This window comes from Triturus cristatus, chromosome 3_2 (genome assembly GCF_964204655.1).
Source record: "Triturus cristatus chromosome 3_2, aTriCri1.1, whole genome shotgun sequence".
Taxonomy (NCBI): Eukaryota; Metazoa; Chordata; class Amphibia; order Caudata; family Salamandridae; genus Triturus; species Triturus cristatus.
Genome location: NC_140584.1, coordinates 452,988,126 through 453,006,893, shown reverse-complemented (window position 1 = coordinate 453,006,893; position 18,768 = coordinate 452,988,126). Strand labels below are relative to the sequence as shown.

The 18,768-nt window shown below is 46.7% G+C and overlaps 1 protein-coding gene across 1 annotated transcript in view; it reads right to left on the bottom strand.

The window, feature by feature from the left end:
* ABCC8 (ATP binding cassette subfamily C member 8) overlaps positions 1 to 18,768 on the bottom strand; it is a 1,425,084-nt gene that overhangs the window by 1,342,650 nt on the left and 63,666 nt on the right. The window contains exon 2 of the mRNA XM_085648067.1: positions 9,918 to 9,941. Coding sequence (XP_085504193.1) covers positions 9,918 to 9,941 — 24 coding nt within the window. The remainder of the gene's footprint in view (positions 1 to 9,917; positions 9,942 to 18,768) is intronic.

Here is an 18,768-nt window from a genome sequence, read left to right as displayed (position 1 = left end):
TTCCGCCATTTATGAACTGTATTTTTAAGTCTCTTGACTACACGAGTACAAGTCCCGGTTTCCAGGCAGGAGCAGGCCCGTTATTAGTATTTGCATCCTGTGTGGAGCTTTGGATTTTATGCTCCCCTGTCTATTCTCTGATGCCTTGTTAAATTCAAACAGCATTCATTGTTACTCTTCAGAAAACCTGTACAATATTCAGAAGTGATACAGTGCCCCCTACACTCTTTATCCAATTCCAGTGTATGATATACAGATTGCCTGTGGCCACTGGTTTCTTGGTTCTCTCAGCGCCCAAATGAAGGAATCTGTTGTGTACATCACATTTCCAAAATGCGAGTCGGTGCATTTCCAGTTTTTTTGTACCTCATGTTTAATTTTTTGTTTTGTAGATTGTATACATGTATGTAATTGTGTGTTTTCATGATTTTGTGTCCAGTTTTGGCTTTTTGGTACTGATGAATCTGTATTGTCTTGTATTTTCTTATGTATTTGTCCCTCTCCTTCTTGCTGATGTGTACATCTATTTCACCGTTCCTCATCTTATTTATGGGGCTCACTAAATGTTGAAGTTTTCATGAGATGTATACTTGTGATATGAAAAAAATCAATTTATAAAAATGATTCATATTTATGATAATACATTTTGAAAAACATTTGGTCTATGAGATATGTATATTCTTGAATGTACTACCTTGATTTAAAGTATATAGGGAGAAGCATCTGTTGTATGTTACTCCCTTGGCATTGAGCCAGGTGGACAAAATGATCCCATGGAGAGGATGCTTGAGTGGACTGTTAACTTAAGAAATGTTCTCGTCTCTCTAAGTCACAAGGACTTTTACTGACTGGATATAGCTACGGATACTAAGTGAGAGCTTTGCTTTGATGCACTCACTTGTGACCCACAGGATGGTCAAAATCAAAAAATCTCCTTCCAGTTTTAGCATTAAAAATGCCTATACCGAAAAAAAAAACACCTCAACAACACGAATCCTAAGGGGTCAGTTTAAAAAAAATTAAAATGTGGGGCTCCCTATTGCTCCAGAGATGACTCCGTACAGCACTCTCTTAGTTGCTTAACAGCTCTGATGATTCTGTGTGGGTTCCATGTAGCACACTCTTGGTTGCTTAACAGTGCTTCCAATCGTTTGGGTGTTGATGCCAGTAAGTTGAAAGCCTATACCCTACTTAGCCAACTGGCATATATCAAAAGTAAGTTATACCTTGATACGGTTCACAGTAAGTACCTGCATGTGTAACGACATCTACACTCTCTGCTAACCCCCGTGCTTATTCACAACATTAGGTGCACTATGCTACCACCACGTTGTTCAAACTATATTAAATATGTCCCATTTAGACCAAGTTACAAACCAAGCACTCTAAATAGCACGCTGGAATCCAATACAAATCAGAGGACTTCACAACCTCACTACAGGTATTGAAAGAGCAACAAAAATAATACAAAGATATAAGGTACATTCATTACTGTACTGACACCATATCTCAACAAACGTACCCAGACTCCAAAATGTGATGGAAATATCAGAACTGCTTAGAAACCAAACACCTGGACTACCAGATATGTTGTGATGCCATGCTAATGGGCAACAGTGGGCCATAGGCATGTCAAAAAGCATAGCCTCAGAGAGGCAGAAACAGGGAGCCTTGACAAACAAGATAAATGGAGATTTGGCTACCAGAAGGGGTTCTTTACTTCCATTACTGGCATCACTATTTCCCATCCAGTTGTCCCACTGCTTTGGCAGAAAGGCAGTAGGTTGTGGTGCCAGCAAACAGAACGGAGAGTAGCCCCAAAATCACCAACTACTAAATTTAGACAAAGTGTAGCTTTGGAAAAAGCTATGATTAAGAATGCGCCAAAATAGAATTTAACTGGCAAAATGGAAGCTTGGCCTACACGCAAAAGTCCTGCAAATGGAGGTTTGCAGGAAATCTTACCTACAAAAAGATATTTTTTATGGTAATTTCAACAGCCCAAACAAAGATGTGTTTTTTTCTCCTACATGAGCAATATTGTGTGCAATTTTTCATCAGGTTTTTCACAAAGCTGGTGAAGCTAAGAATACACACCTTAATGAAACCTAAACTGTCTTTCTTTTTTCAACAAGAAAAATGTACCCTTGTCTCTCACTGAAGCAAGAATGCAGCTCAAATGGCGTGCATCTGATCAACTTACCTGCAATACTGTGTTAATAAGATGCAGTCTTTGCAAGCCTTCCCCATTAATATTACCAAACACCTTGGCGTGTAATGTATTTTCAAGACGACTTAGTGTTATCTGAGCATCCACAAAAACTAATTGTGTGTTCGCCAATATGACTGGAGACACAAGCAGCAATTACTTAACTGGTACATGATTATAGCTCATGTGTAGAAGAAAACTTCAGACAAAGTGTATGACATGCAGTTATGTCATAGCCAGACATATATAACAAATTGAATTCCAAAGAGTTTATTGTATGTTGGTGTGGGCCCTCTGCAATGTTTTTGTTAACATTTAACAACTGCTTGGAGAATTGTTAAATTGAGGAACATTAAGACAGATTAATTACAGCTCTGCGTTGCAGCTAAGCAATATAATAAAAAACTAACAACCCTGATGATGACTGAAATAACACCGAGGCAAAATGAGCAGCCGTGTACTTAATAGAGAAGGTCGGAGTAAGTTATGTCAGCGGGTCAGAGCAGCCTGGAATCCCATTATAACAGATCCTAACTGTGACTGCGCCGAGGTTATGCCATGCATTTACGATGTAAAGTGGTTATTTAGTTTACTTTCTCAATTTAAGATTTGGGAAAAGGGGGCGGTCACCGAAATCTGCACGTGCAGCGTGTAGCGGTCTAGTTGTCTAACTGGAAGTAAGGTGGCAGGAAGCATATACACACACTGTAGCACTCTCTGGCCAGGCGTGGCCAGAGAGATTATAAATAAACGGGCGGAGGTCGCTCGGGACTTCCGGCCCAGACCCTCACCACAGAGTGCCGTGTCCATTCTTGTGTGCTGCCCTTACCTCCACGTGGCCCTTGCCCGGCCGGCCTGTTGGAGGCCTCACACTGGCGACGAGGGTGGGCGACACCTGCCCTGGGCTGCCCCGTGAGCGTGTGCCTCGGTGGGGGCATCGACTGACTGTGGCGGCGATCGTTGCCCTGAGGCTGCGGATCCTGTCCCGCTACTGCCCGAGCCTGCTGCCCGCCCGGTGTCCCGGAGCGGCTGTCTCCGGAGCGGCTGTCTGCCGCGGTGGAAGTTCCGCGTCGCCCGGAGCCCTCAGCAGCGCGAGTAGCGCACATCGGGAGCAGCGCTGATCCAACGGTGAGGCGGAACGTGTGTGCACGCGCTGTAGCCTATCAGCGAGCACGTGGTGTCCGGACGACGCTGCTACACGCGCGCCCCGCGCATGGTCTCCCTGGGCCCCAAAGTGCCGGTGTGCCTTCCCGAAGTGTTACTGATACGGCCATTGAGCATTGGCTAATGCAACAGGGACAGTTACCCCTATCATCCACTGGGGCATGCAACTGAGGATCTGAAGGTGTGACTGCGCATTGCAGCAGTGTGGGGGACATATCGTGAACGGCCCTGCTGCCAGCGGAAGCGATTTTCTAGACTGATGTGAATGCTGAATGGACTGGGCCTACCCTGTCTCGCCGCCGCGCAGCACGGCGCGACCGCGCCGGCATTACTACACCCTGAAGCAAGCATACGTACCAAGATAATTGAGTCTAGAGGGCGCATTGTCCCACCGTGACCATGGTGGACCAAGCAGCAAGCACGAGCAGGCAACAAGTGACGCCTGCGCCTGTCGTGACACCGGTTCACACCCAAGTAAGCGCCCTGCCTCCTTTCAGTGAGCTCATCGACCCCGCGACGGCGTCCCCAAGGTGGAAGGTGTGGCTGAGCCGCCTTGACAATTACTTCATTGCCACTAGAGAAACAGACGACAAAGTGAAACGCTCGTTACTACTACATTTTGCTGGGTATGAAATCTATAAACTGTTTGCACACCTGCCAAATACTGAGCCGGCTACTGACTATGATGCTGCGGTCAGGGCCTTAAATGCACATTTTGATCCCCAGCTGAATCCTGACTATGAGAGATTCAAACTGCGACAAGCAAAGCAGAGGGAAGGGGAGTCGATGGACGCCTTTCATGCCCGCCTGAGAGAGTTGGCGAGCACGTGTACCGAGGATGACCCTGTGAAGGAAGCCCGAGCTCAATTGATCCAGGGGTGTCGCAACAAAACGCTAAGAACGCTCATACTCCGTCAACCACGCATTAAGCTAGAGGACATACTCATCCTAGCCAGATCACATGAACTGTCAGATGTCCGCGCGTCTGCGATGGAAGCAGCCCTCCATACTGCTGCGGAGCCGACGGTCGCTGTCAAGACGGAGAGGGCAGATGCACTTCGCACAGGGGCACGTGGCACTCGAGGGAGGTGGCCCACCTGAACACCCAGGAGATCTCAGTGCGGATACTGTGGGAAAGAAGACCACCCTCCAGAGAACTGCCCTGCGAAAGGTAAATCGTGCACCAAATGCGGCACTCTCAACCATTTTGCGAGCGTATGCAGAGGAGGCTCACGTCTGAGAAGCTGGGCAGGACGGAAAACGCCGTACAGACAAGTGAAGCAGTTGACGCTGGAGGAGATGGCGCAGACAACGCCGCAACGAGCCGGATCAGGGCGCCTGCAGTACGTGGAAGCCTCCTCCTCCGAGGAAGAAGACGAGGAGTGCCATTTCGTGTCCTTCGTGTGTGACCTCAAACGACGACGTCGTCCTCAACCGACCTGCGAAGTCTCCATTGCTGGGACACGAGTAACTGCACTAATAGACACTGGTGCTTCTGTGAATGTGATGGGGTCTCAACACTACAAAGCGCTCAGAGTAAAACCTCAACTAATGCCTTCCAAAGTGAGAATCTTCACGTATGGGAGCCAAGTACCACTCCCGCTAAGGGGGAAAATGACGGTGACCGTGCAGGCAGAAGATCAAGAGGTCACCACTACGTTCTACGTGGTGAACAAAGAAGCGGACATTTTGATTGGAAGCCACACAGCAGAAGACCTGTCGCTAGTCACGTTTGCCAACGCGGTCAAGACAACACAAACAGAAGAAATTCTACTACAGTTTCCACAACTGTTTCAAGGACTAGGCACAATTAAAAGACCTCCCATCAAACTACACATTGACACGGTAGTGAAACCAATCGCCTTACGTCACAGAAGGATTCCATTTCACCTACGCCCACTGGTCGAGCAAGAACTGATAAAGTTGGAACAGCAAGGCGTCATTGAGAAAGTATCAGGCCCGACCCCTTGGGTGTCCCCAATGGTGATTGCGGAAAAGCCCCGCCAACCTGGCAAGATCCGCATATGTATTGACATGAGAATGCCTAATCAAGCCATTAAAAGAGAACGACATTTGACACCCACCGTTGATGACATACTAGCCGATCTCAATGGTGCACAGTGGTTTTCAAAATTAGATCTGAATGCTGGGTACCATCAGCTAAAACTGGATAAAGACAGTCGGTACATCACCACATTCTCAACACATCTGGGGCTGCGAAGATACCGCAGATTGAATTTTGGAATTTCATCCGCGGCAGAGATATTCCAGAATACAGTGATGGAAGTACTAACGGGACTGCAAGGAGTCATGAATGTGAGTGATGACATTCTGATACATTCTGCCACACTTGAGGAGCACCACAGCCGACTAAAAGCAACTCTGAAGTGGCTAGCAGAGTACGGAGTGACATTACACAAGGAGAAATGCCAATTCTTCCAGCGGCACATTGAATTCTTTGGGTACGTGTTTGGCCCGGAGGGAGTAAAAGTTGACCCCAAGAAGTCGGAGGCGATCCAACTGGCACCAGCACCGAACACTGCATCAGAGGTACGAAGCTTTATGGGGATGGCGACGTACTGCGGGAGATTTATCCCAAACCTGGCAACAATAGCTGAGCCGTTGCGCCAGCTCACGAAAAAGGACGCCGGATGGCAATGGTCCAAACGTGAAGAAGATGCCTTCCAGAAGATCAAGACAGCATTACTGGCCAGCACGACGATGGCGTACTTTGACACCAATCGGCAAACAGAGTTGATCGTGGATGCGAGCCCGGTAGGACTGGGAGCAGTCCTGACCCAAGAGACAGAACCTGGCACCTGGGTGCCGCTAGCATTCGCTAGCAAAGCTCTAACCGCAACAGAATCCAGATATTCACAAATTGAGCGGGAAGCCCTCGCTATCAAGTGGGCATGTAACCATTTCCACTTATACATCTGGGGACACCCGGTCCGAGTGGTGACCGACCACCAGCCATTGCTGCCGTTGTTTCGAGGGACAGCCCCACATCCACCACCACGGATCGAAAGATGGGCGATACAACTACAACAATATCAGATGGAATTAGTATACCGCCCAGGTGCCAAAAACCCAGCAGACTTTCTGTCGCGCCACCCGAGCCAAGAAAAGGAAGCAGACAAGTCGCAAGAACGAAAGACCGAAGACTATGTGAATATGGTATCCCAATGGGCATGCCCCCAAGCAGTGTCGTGTGAGGAAGTGAGTGCAAACATGGCATCAGACATGGTCCTCAAAAGGACGGTCGACACTATAAGGATAGGGGCGTGGGACGGTTTTCTCAACAATGTGCAAGGGTGGAACGAAGCAGAGAGAATGCGTCTTGGGAAGATATGGAGAGTGCGGGATGAACTAAGCACCACGGAGAGCGGCATCCTACTGAGAGGGTCAAAAATTGTTGTCCCACAAAGCCTACAGGACAGAATCACCAGCCTAGCACACGAAGGCCACCAAGGGGCCAACAGAATGAAGTCCCGTCTGCGAGAAAAGCTGTGGTTCCCCGGGCTGGAAGAGGCCGTGGATCAGGTAGTCAGAAACTGCCGAGCGTGCCAATTGACTGGGACTGCCGAGGCACCAGCTCCAATAATCACGGAGGACCCCGCACCGGCCCCGTGGGCAAGTGTAAGTCTAGATTTTGGGAGTTTCCCTGACGGGAGGGTCAGAGCAGTGCTGGTAGACAGCTACTCGAAATAACCATGTGTGGAGGTATTACCTTCCACAGCGTTCAATCACCTCGCTCCAGCACTCTTAAAAATATTCGCACTGTTTGGACTGCCTGGATCCATCAAAACGGACAATGGGCCTCCGTTTCAAGGAAGAGAATTCCAGGAGTTTATGGGGCAGCTGAAAATAAAACACCATCGTGTAACTCCTCAATGGCCCCAGGCCAATGGCACAGCAGAGCGCTTCATGAGGACCTTAAATAAGATCCTGCGCATAGCTATGGCAGAACAGTCGGACCCCGAGGTAGTGCTGCAGAAGTTTCTACGAGAATATCGCAGTACACCACACTCCACGACTCAGAGGACCCCGTGGTCGCTAATGTTAGCAGGACCTCGGCGAGACAGCTTCCCAGTGTCGGACACATGGGAACAAGAACCATACGATGCGGCCGCAACTCAGCACAGGAGGAACATGACCAATATCAGAGCCAGTCAACGGAGGAGAGCAAAGAGTCGGACTCTGAGGCCAGGATGCCGCGTGTTGATAAGAAATCGTAGACCCGGAGGAAAGTTCCGAACACCGTATGAAGTAGGATCATGGTTGGTACAGGAGGTCAGAGGCACGGCGGTGACAGCTGAAAGGAACGGCGAAGTAGTAACCAGGAATATATCATGGTTCAAAGAAGTCCCGGAATCCGAGGAAGATCATCCCAGAGCTGAGGGAACTCCGTGCACCGACATGGCGGACAGAGATCCGAGCAGTGACCACCCCATCAGTCCACGTCCAAGGTCCCCGGCCAGGGTGAGAACGGAGGAGAACAGCTCGACAGAAACACCATGTGAGTCCGGGACTGCCAGCCCGACCAGGGGCACAGAGACAGTGCGACACAGGTACAACTTACGTCCCAATCCACAGCCGAACAGCCAGCTATCTGAGTTTGCATGGAGTACCCAGTTGGGTCGGAAAGAAAAGAACTGATTTGGGATGGGATGTAGCGGTCTAGTTGTCTAACTGGAAGTAAGGTGGCCGGAAGCATATACACACACTGTAGCACTCTCTGGCCAGGCATGGCCAGAGAGAATATAAATAAACGGGCGGAGGTCGCTCGGGACTTCCGTCCCAGACCCTCACCGCAGAGTGCCGTGTCCATTCTTGTGTGCTGCCCTTACCTCCACGTGGCCCTTGCCCGGCCGGCCTGTTGGAGGCCTCACACAGCGGTACCTGTGCCCACCCTTTCCACCTCTGGCCAGATGGTTCTGTGCAAAGTTCACCGCCATATCAAGCATCTGCTAAAGTGCTTCCCTGTCCCCCGGCGCTTCCCCTCTCTGCCTCTTACACACCCAGGGCTGAGCCCGTACGAGGCGGCGCTGCCAGGCGCCATCTCCATTGTGCTTTCCGTGAATTCAAGGGAGTGCCAGAAGGGCTGGACTCCCCAGGACAGAGCCCTGTAGGGGAGTTGACGTGAGACAGCTATCTTGAAATGACCACCTCACCCTCGCAATGCAGCTCGAGGAAACTAAGAGTCGGGCAAGTCACGCAGCATGTTACATTTTAAAATACGTCATTTCCACACTTAGTATCGCAGAAGTGTATAGATTAGAAATGTGAGAAAATAAGTTTTGTATTTTGCTTAACAGTGTAGAACCAATACCTCACCAAATAGTCACAAAGGGGCTTTGGATGCCGAGTTTTTTTTAAGGTTAAAATAAATCATTACAAAATACAAGCTAATTTCCCCTCCGTCCCCGCATTACTGCGGCTCAAACAAGCACTGACAAGCAAACGGCCACATTGTCCCGACTGCTGCAAAGAGAAAGCGGGCGTGGCCCGCTGACTGTAAGCACAACACGTCGTCCTGCTTGAGGTAGGAGAAACTCAATAAAGGAAATAGAACAGCTCCCGTGTAACAACAAAGTAAAGGGGCCAGTAACCATGGGAGGAATGAAATGACGACACAGCCGTACTTAGGAGGGACTAACAAGCCTATAAACGAATCTGAAGGCCGTATTTAGGAAGGACAAAGACGCATGCCAATTAAAAATATGGGCCGGGCGAGTGGGAGGGGCTTCTCTCCTGTACTGAACTTCCACAGATCATCCCCAGAGCAGCGCTTACCTGCTGGCTTAGGGCTCGACTAAAAATTAAAAAACACATGAAAGCCAATAGTTGAAGAGGGCTAGTGCAAAGCCCACACTCAGTATATGCCTTTAAAGTTTATACTTTTGTTTGTTGCCAAAGACTCTCACAATCGCAATAGAAAGGTAACCTGAGCAGTGAGACCCAAAAACAAAAATAGTAGACTTAAGGTACAGCGACTCATCTGGAATGGTGTCAGAAAACAGAGAAAAAGAATGGTGGGTGAAAAGTCAAATACTTATACCACTGAATGCAAGAAGAGGGACTAAATTGTTTGTTACAAATAAAGGGCCCTGTGGTTGCCTGTTTCATGACGTGACTCACACTACTTCTCTAAGGATTCTGATAAGAAAGAGGAGTAGAGAAGTAGCACAAGTCCATTTCTATGCAATAGCAGGATTCATAAATACAAATGGCATATATTTGTTAATTAAATGCACCGCCTTTTTGGAAACCAGAGATTTCAGGTCACCTGTTCCTATGTATGGCTAAAACACTTTATAAACCTTCTTAATAGGAAATATTAGATTAACGATAGCATGGAAATGGCTATAAGTATAATTAGGATACATAAATGTTTCAAGAACACTAACATACATTTTAAGATGTATGGTTGATGAGCTAAATATATGTGTTTTTTAGAGGTTATCATGTCATGCATTTTTAAAACCATTAGAATATGGAAACTAGTTAATATAAATTGTATAAAAATGTCATCTGAACTTACTGTTGTGGTTTTCCAGGTAGAGTGCTAGAGAAAAGAAAAAATTGTATTTTTAGCAACATACAAGTAATCATCTTGCCAAATACTTCTCTAGTTTGATGAGTGTCATTCAACAACGTCTGTATACTGGTTGCGTGAGCTGTACTCCAGTAATAAAACCATTTGGCTAAGGGTCGACAGATTAGCATTTCTAACTTTCAACTTTTTTTTTAGGTTTTACAGATTTTTACTTCATGCACTTTACAATTCCGTGTCATCACAATATTTTTTTGTAGTAGAACAATTGTCACCCTGGTCCACAAATTTTCTCATGCAACAGATCACTTAACGCATTTTATCATTTGAAACATAGTTAACCCTTTAAAATACAACGGCCTTCATATTATACAGCAGAAATATGTATTTCTTCAATTATTTTACTGGTAGAGTAATGCTGAGTTCAAACGTAATTTTTCACTTAGATTCAGTAAGGAATAAACATAAAGATAGTTACACATTACAAACAAACAGTCTAAAGGAAAACAAAATACCCTTTTCCCTTTTGTTTCTTTCCTCTTTTAAAACCTACCTCTTTCCCTTTCCTCTTTTAAAAACAATCGACTTTTCCAGTAAAATCGGGAACATTCTTGACATTTTGATAACCAACGAGTAGACAAAACGATAAGGAAAACAAACGTCATTGAAAGATAAAACGTGAAAATAATGAGTGCATGTAGTTAAAGGGGTTTTCTTCGCATTTAGTTACAACGTAACACATTCTCCACAGATGCTCCTAAATTCTTCTTTCGTTCCTCTCACGAAGAAGGCGACTATATCTAGTGACGCAAGGGAGAACAGAACACAAATCCAGTATTTAGTTTTCAATATCTTTTTACACATACATTTTCCTTAATAATCCCTTTGGGGGCCAAGAACGCTGGTACTAGACCTGGATCCTGCCTGTTGTCTTTTTGAGGACCACCACTGCCTGCCATCCTGCTGCTGTTCCTTGCACCACAATCGCCTGGGGAGAGCCGCTGCAGCTTTGGAGCTGCCAGTGGGGGAATGCGATTCCAGGCGCGTAGCTGGGGGGGGCGGTCCGCCCCAGGCGGCACTATTTTTGGGGCGGCAGCCGCGCGGCACTGGTGGCCCGTTGCGGCGGCCTTTATAATTTATTTGGGGATACTGACACTACTGTTACAGTAGTGTCAGTCAGTGTCCCCAAATAAATTATAAATGCCGCCGCAACGGGCTACCAGTGCCGCACGCGCGGCCCTGTTTGAAATGCAAGCGCATGCGCACAGCCACCACCTAGCATAGGCCCGTGACGTCGCAGGCAATGTTGCCAGATTGGGCTATTTCCCGCACAATTGGGCGACTTCTTTCCCAGTTGTGCGGGAAAAAACCATGCCTGGCGGGGGGCTACTTTTTGGGCTAGATTTGGAAGGTTGTGTGCAATTTTGTGGACTGGGCGGGCGCCGACCACGAGGAGTCCGTCGCGTGAGTGCGCGGGCCAATGTGGGGGTCCCCCAGGGCCGCCAATCCAGTAGCGCGCGAAAACGCTACCAATGACGGCCCTGGGAATCATTTTTTTGGCCAGCCCCTGCGTGCGTGCGTCACGGTGCGTGACCTCAGCCTGACAGAGCTCCTCTTACTTTCGGCTCAACGGTGGACGCCAGGCAGCCAGGAAGCATCATCTCATCAATCATCATCATGAGGAGGAGTCAGACTGGAGTCGGACGTGTCCCTGCTGCTGCCGCCGCCCACTGTGGTCCACTGGTGGTCATCCAGGCCAGTTGCTGAGTCCGGACATCAACGCCCGCCCCGACATCAGGTGAGTGAGTCAGAGGCGCAACTAGAGCCAAATTTCTGGCGGGGGGGGTGTAAGAAAAAATTTCGGGGGGGGGGGTGCTGAGTCTTTAAGCAATAGACAGAGTGGAGAGATTGGGGCAGGGAATTTTTTCCATCTCATCATTTTAGAAAAGTGCAGTTTCAATATTATATTCAATTAAGCCATGGTTGCTGCACTTTTATTTTATGAAACTAACAACCATTAACAAAGCAAATGGTTCTGGCTTGTTGTAGGTGTAACGTTACTTGTTGTGATATATATCTGGATGAATATTGAGAGGGAGAATATCTATTTTCTTCTTATTGAGTGTCTAGCCAGATACGATAGCTTAACAGTTAATCACTTTCAAAATGTTTGGGCTGGCTATTTCTGTCTGGTCTGTGACTATCAAAATGTCGCCTACGTATGCCGCAACTTTTTGAGGACCAGCAGCCAAGTGGATTCCTGCTATCTTAGTATTTTCCATCAGGCTAAAAAGAAGAGGTTGCATAGATATGAAGAATAGTGGCCAAGTTAGGGGCAACCCTCTTTTGTGTTTTGGGAGCTATTGAAGCTGCTGGAAAGATGCTTGTTTATGTTGATTCTGGCTTGGGGCTCGTCATCTAGAGCAAGTGTCATTTTGGTAAAGCATGAACCGAGCCTGAAAGCAGTTAGGAGGCCACATGTAGGAAGGACCATGAGACCTTATCGAAGGCTTCTACGTGTCTCTTGCTATAGCGCAGGGTGAGTGAGGGTGAGTGCTCACTTGATAGCGTGGCTAAATGTTCTAATGTTGTCATAGCTGAATCTGCCTTTGATGAAGCCAGTTTCAAAAGGGTGTATGATTGATTTAACAATAGGTTCAAATCTAAGGGCTAGAATGTCAGCATATATTTTGCAATCTGTGTTTATTAGGGAGATGGGGGTAGTTTTTGGGGTCAATGAGATCTTTTGCGTTTTTTGGGATGGCAATTAGAGTTGCCTCACATGTTGCACCTTTACCTGAACTAGAGTTGGCGAAGTGGGTAAAAAGGTGTTTGAAGGGAAGAATTAGATTTGGGCCCCATGTGTGGTATAAGCAGGTGGGAAAGCCATTTGGACCTAGTGCTTTCACTGCTTTAAGAGACTTTATGGCCTAATACATTTTGTTGTTGGGAAATTGGTTCCTCTAGAAAGGCTTTGATTTTATTGTCTATTTTGAATATAGGTAGGCTAATGAGATATTGTAAAGACACTTCATAGGTAGTGTGGGTGCTTCTAGAGTAAAATTTCAGATAGAATTGTTTGAAAGAGGGAAAATGTATTTTTCTTTAGTGTATGGTGTTCCTTGACTGTTGGTAACAGATGATATTTTCAGGCAGAGGGAGTTTTGCTTGGCAGTAATTTTCCAGATTTCTTATGACCACAAAATGTGTTACCTTTATTTTTATTGACAATGAAGTGAGCTTTATTGGTTAAGATTTTGTTGCATTTGTATTTTAGTTTTTCCAGGTAAGGGATTTGTTTTTTGTCTGGGTTGTGTTTTAATTTTATCTGGAGTTCCATGATGTCATGTTCGAGTTTCACTAGTTTCAAATATATAGTTTATTTTTTCTTGACATAAGTTTGCTCATGTGCCCTCGGGTAGTGGCTTTAAAAACGATACTAATTGTTTGAGGATTTAGGCCTAAGTTCATGTTATGGTCTAAATAGTGTATGATACACTATTACGTGACCACCTTTGATGTGTCTGTAAAACGTACCTTTTGTCCCGAAGTTTTGTCCTGAATTTTGACCTCCCGTCCTGAAATTTTGTCCTGAATTTTGACCCTTTGTCCTGAATTTTTACACTCACCGTCCTGAATTTGCACCCATGCCAGTTGGTCAACCTATTTGTAGGAAGTGATGAATATTGATAGATCCCAGGAAGTTGACGTAGGTAAAGAGAGTGTTTTAACACCCAAACCAAAACTGACCACATCGGTTGTTCGAAGGCCAGCCCAGCTTCGAAAACGGTCGTGCAGGGGCCACCCAACCTCACACGCACCTGCTGGCAGCACCGCGTGCGTCTGTTTACCACTGTCCTGGCATGGATCTGACACTCCGTGCTTCACCACGTTGCTGATGCCAAGGCGCGCACTGACGCACGCTGTTTGCCGCTCGAACTGGAGCTGATTTCGGGGGGGGGGCTGAATCTTTAAGCAATAGGCAGAGTGGAGCTGCAGGGGCTCTTAGAAGTCGCAGTGAGAACTGGTCTTAAAAATTAATAGCATTAAGGCAGGTGCCCAGTTAACACCTTCCCACCATCTGTATATTGAATAGAATGTATATTTGTCGTTAAAATTGTTTCTGATGACAATTTGTGCATAATTGGAGACTTGCCAATTTGGGCTGGTTTTTGGGCTGGAACTGGTCTGATTGGGCTTATTTTGGGCTTATATTTGAGCGGCTTTGGGCTTGGGACGGGTCTAAAAATCTGGCTACACTGGTCGCAGGACACGAGCTTCTGCAAGGTTGACAGCGATCCGGGCGGAGGTGGTGGCAGGCCGACGGAGCTGCAGGCAGAGAGGAGATACAATACAAATCTGCGAGTCTAGGTAAAGCGATGTACCGCCCTGGGCTCGAAGCAGTTAATTGTTCGGGGACGTGGACTAAAGGCAGGGCAGAGACCAGAGGACCCTCCACGGCACTTTCTGAGAACGCCGGGCGCAAGTAAGTGATGTTAGATGAAGGGGAGAGGATGTGGTCCGTCGGCCAGCCTAAACTGCCGCCTTTGGTGCTGGAAACCAGAGTTCGAGCCTCAAGGTCACCACACCAGGTGCTGGCTTCCTGGGGGCGCCGTGTTTGAAAGTTTATTATGCTTTTGAAGCACCTGCTGCAGCGTTTCTTTCGCCCCCCCCCCGCACTTACCAGGCCTCACATAAATGTCAAGATAACTTGTGTGATTAATTACCTTCCTGGCGAGAGATCAGCATTTTGTTAGTTGAGGTTTTGATTTAGGTGAAGTTAGTGCAGAGGGTTAATATTCCTGCTGCAAAGAACGTGTACCAAGTAGATTACAGAGTGCGTATGATGTAAACAGATCAGTAGGTTACTGCTTTCAAAAGAGACATCCTTTTGTTACTTGCAATTTATAACTTAAAGTCCTAATATAGTATAGTGAGCTATTAACTTTCATCCTGGAACTGCATACAGACTGCAAAGTATACATTATTAGAACATTAATTAATGTTGCAAAAAGGGTTAATTTGGCTTGAAATCGATTCTTATTATTAAAGAAAACTCCCAACTATGCGGTTTCATTTTCGCCTCGGAGTTTGTGCTTCTCCACACCAAGCACTCTTAAACTATACTGCCTATCAGTATGGATGACATGTGACTCCTACACTTTGTCCTTTGGCTTATGTAACATTTCCTACACTGATTTACACGCGTATGATTGATTGTCTCTGTGTAATGTGTGTGTGATGCAAAGTGCTCGGACACCCTACACTGGTATGAGTGGCGCTATAACTAATTCAGTGCATCTGAGAGAGTGTGGTTATGGAGACTTGGTCACTGTTAAAGGGTGCTAGCGAGAGATACCTGTGGTGGTGGAGGTGGTCATTGGGGGGGGCGCCAACAAACATTGTCGCACAGGGCGCCACCAGCACCTTCGGGTCGAGTTTGCGCTATATAAATATGCAAAAAAAATAAATTTCAAAGTACACAAGTTTTGTGAGTTCTGCTATAATCACAGTTGCTCCAATGTGCTTCCGTGTTCACACTCCACTGAGTGGGGGTGAAGGAGGGTGTGTTTGTGATATGTTTATAGCTTCTTTAGTTTCTTGAATTAAACTTGCCATGGGTTTATGGTGAACCTGTGTGTCAGTGTTGAGCTGTGATATCTAGCAACCATATGCATGACGTTACACATTCTGCAGTAAACATGTGGTAGGTGCATAACATCTTGAAATAGTTTTTCACGTGTGATGCACTGGACAGTCCATGAACTGATTGGCTACAGACCGCCACTATTTCACAGCCTAGCTAATGCATGCAGTAGATGACTCGAGGCCTGGTGATTGCGTGTGAGTGAGCAGGTGATTGTGTGTGAGCAGGTGATTGCTTGGAAGTGAGATCACAGAGAGCCATCACTGGGTCAGATCTGTGGAAGTTCTGCATGCTTTCACAGATACACAGCACCAAGTGACAATGGCTGTCTCTTCAAAGCACCAGCCATAGTCTGTGCCTACCTGCTCCACAGGGTTGTATGTGATTTCATAGAAAAACGGTTAAATGCCACATAAACTGACTGTTGGAAACTTTCGGGATGAATTGCATTTACCATTTCATAGAAACCGATGAATAGATTTAGCATGCTTATTGTTTAAGGTGTAAATCAAACCCTTCAGGATGTCATGATTGCAAAAAAAATCACAATATCAACACTTTTGTAAAAATGCCTCGCATTTTACAAAAGTGCCTGTGAAATTTTGATAATGCTTAAACTTTTGCCCTCCCCACCGCCCGCTCGTGAGGTTGGATCACAGCATTTCTAAAATGTTTTAGTGGCGCAGGCCCTGCGTCTTCTGCAGCAAAGCAACTCTTTCTCTCCTCTTCAGCGTGAATATCCAAAACCAGCCTTACCCCAGCTAATTTAGCAGCAGAAGTAGGCTCCAGCCCCTGAAGGTGGGGCTAATATGTGTGTTCTCTCTCTTTAGTAATATAAAACCTGCGGAACTGTGAAACTGAATAGCTCCTCCGCACTTCTTTCTGGACTGATTAGTTATGTTTCAAAATTTGCACACACTGCACTACGATGCCGAAGGAGTGGGTGGAGGAGTGGTAATACGTCAGCAGCCAGCAAGAAGGCCCAGCAAGTTAAGACCTCTAGTTTTACCTGCAGGTCAGAAGTTTGAATCGCAGTAAAGTGGATCTTAGCCTTTCATCCTTTCAAGGTTGATAACCAGAGCACTCTGTGAGTAATTATAGAATATGTTATTTAATTTGAAAAAAAATCCAATTTACTGTTATTGTAGTAATGCTTCAGGTGCCAATAACTCTTATTTATTTGAAGTTTTGGAAAAGTGCTCTTACAATTGTCCTTTCTCACATTCTCCATGTATCCAAGGCTGACATTCAGTTCTCCAGTGTGCAGCATTGAAGTAACAATTACCATGCAGCACTGTACCCTGCCTTCTCATCACACCTCATTCCACCCTGGCCCACTCCTTCCTGTCCCACCCTATACCACAACCCTACCCTGTCCCATCAAAACAAACCCCCACCATGCCCATCTCATCCCTTACCCTCACATCTCATTTCTTCCCTCACATCTCACCCCACCCCATCCCATTTGCATCAAATCCCACCTCACCATCTTCTCAATCTATCCCATCTGAACACTACGAGATCAAACCCCAACCCCACCTACCCTCTCCTAATCTCATCACATCACCACGCATCATAGCCCATCCCAAAGACCACCCCATCCCTTTTACTTTCCCATCCCCTATCCCATTGCATTCCATCCCACCATTCTCCCATCTCTTTCCATCCACTTACATTCCATCCATTACACTTCAGTCACCATTGCATCTCCCTTCCCCACCCTCCCTTTTCCCATTTCATCCCATCTTCTCACGCCCCATCTCACTCACCTGATTCCAGGGGCGTAGCTAAGAGGGGGGCGGTCCGCCCCAGGCGGCACTATTTTTGGGGTTGCGGTCGCGCAGCACTGGTGGCCCGTTGCGGCGGCCTTTATAATTTATTTGGGGAATCTGACACTACTGTTACAGTAGTGTCAGTGTCCCCAAATAAATTATAAAGGCCACTGCAATGGGCCGCCAGTGCCACGCGCACGGCCCTGTTTGAAGTACGAGCGCATGCGCACCGCCACCTGCTGCTTGCAACTGCTGCCTGCAGCGTACGCACGCCGCCACCACCACCTAGCATAGGCCCGTGACGTCGCACGAGCTTCTGCAAGGTTGACTACACGCTGGGCGGAGGCGTCCGGGTTCATTGTGCGCACCGCCTGGGGTCTGGTCCGGGTCGGGACACAAAATAGTGCTTGCGCTTCCTGTGGACGGTGCTGTGTAGCGGAGCTTGGGATGCTTTGGCTTGGGGTCTCCTGGTGCTTGCGAGGACGGGACATTTAAACCTGGAGCACTGTTTGTGGAATGTAGCGTGAGGAGAGCTTCATTCAAACAGGTAAGCCCCGGCGCAGTTCTTGTCTATTAGGTTCCTCTTGTGAGAGAAATGGGGACAGAGACAGGAAACGTTTATCCTTGCACACAAAGGCTTTCTTCGTTACTTTTTAATATAATTATGTGAAATGGTGACAGGCTGTGCCCTTACAGCCCTAGATGATGCAGACTTGATACATACAACAGTGTATTCCTGGTGTACCTACATAGAAGTTTGATTCAAACTGTTTGAACGTCAATATTCATGCTTAATTTGGAAAATTTTATAAAAAAATAATGGAAACACAATTCATAGCAGCTAAATATAAAACAAAATTGACAAGGACAGTCATTTTGTTTCTTTTTTTTTTAAGTGGAACGGACTCTTAAAGCTTCGCTAATTCACACACAGCATAGGGACAGTATGGACAGCTGGTATGCAACGTTTCCAAACACACAGAGAAGAGGTTTAGCATGTGTAGCAGCAGTTCTGTTATGTTGACCTGCCAGATATGGTTCAGAGTTAGTCAATTACTTGGCCTCGGCACTTTATGCAGACATCAGTCTGCGTTTGTGATTCATCCGTCAGAGGTTTTCCAGTAGAGGAACTGAATCACATTAATGTGGGTGGCTGGCTTGGAAGACATTGGTTATCCTCATAGAGCTGTTCTATAAAGGGAGTTGGGGGGACGAGAGACTCTTGACACTTTCCAGCCTAACCTGTGTTAATGTTGGGTGTGTTTGGGGGTTCTGCATGGTGGTTCACAGTGGAGGTTAGGGCCTTGAATCCTTCCCCCTAATTAGTGTCAGCTATGGTAGTGTTGTTTGAACGTAATGCCATGTGCCCTTCTAAATGACACAGGTGGTTGATGTAAGAGTCATTCTAGTGCAATATTTG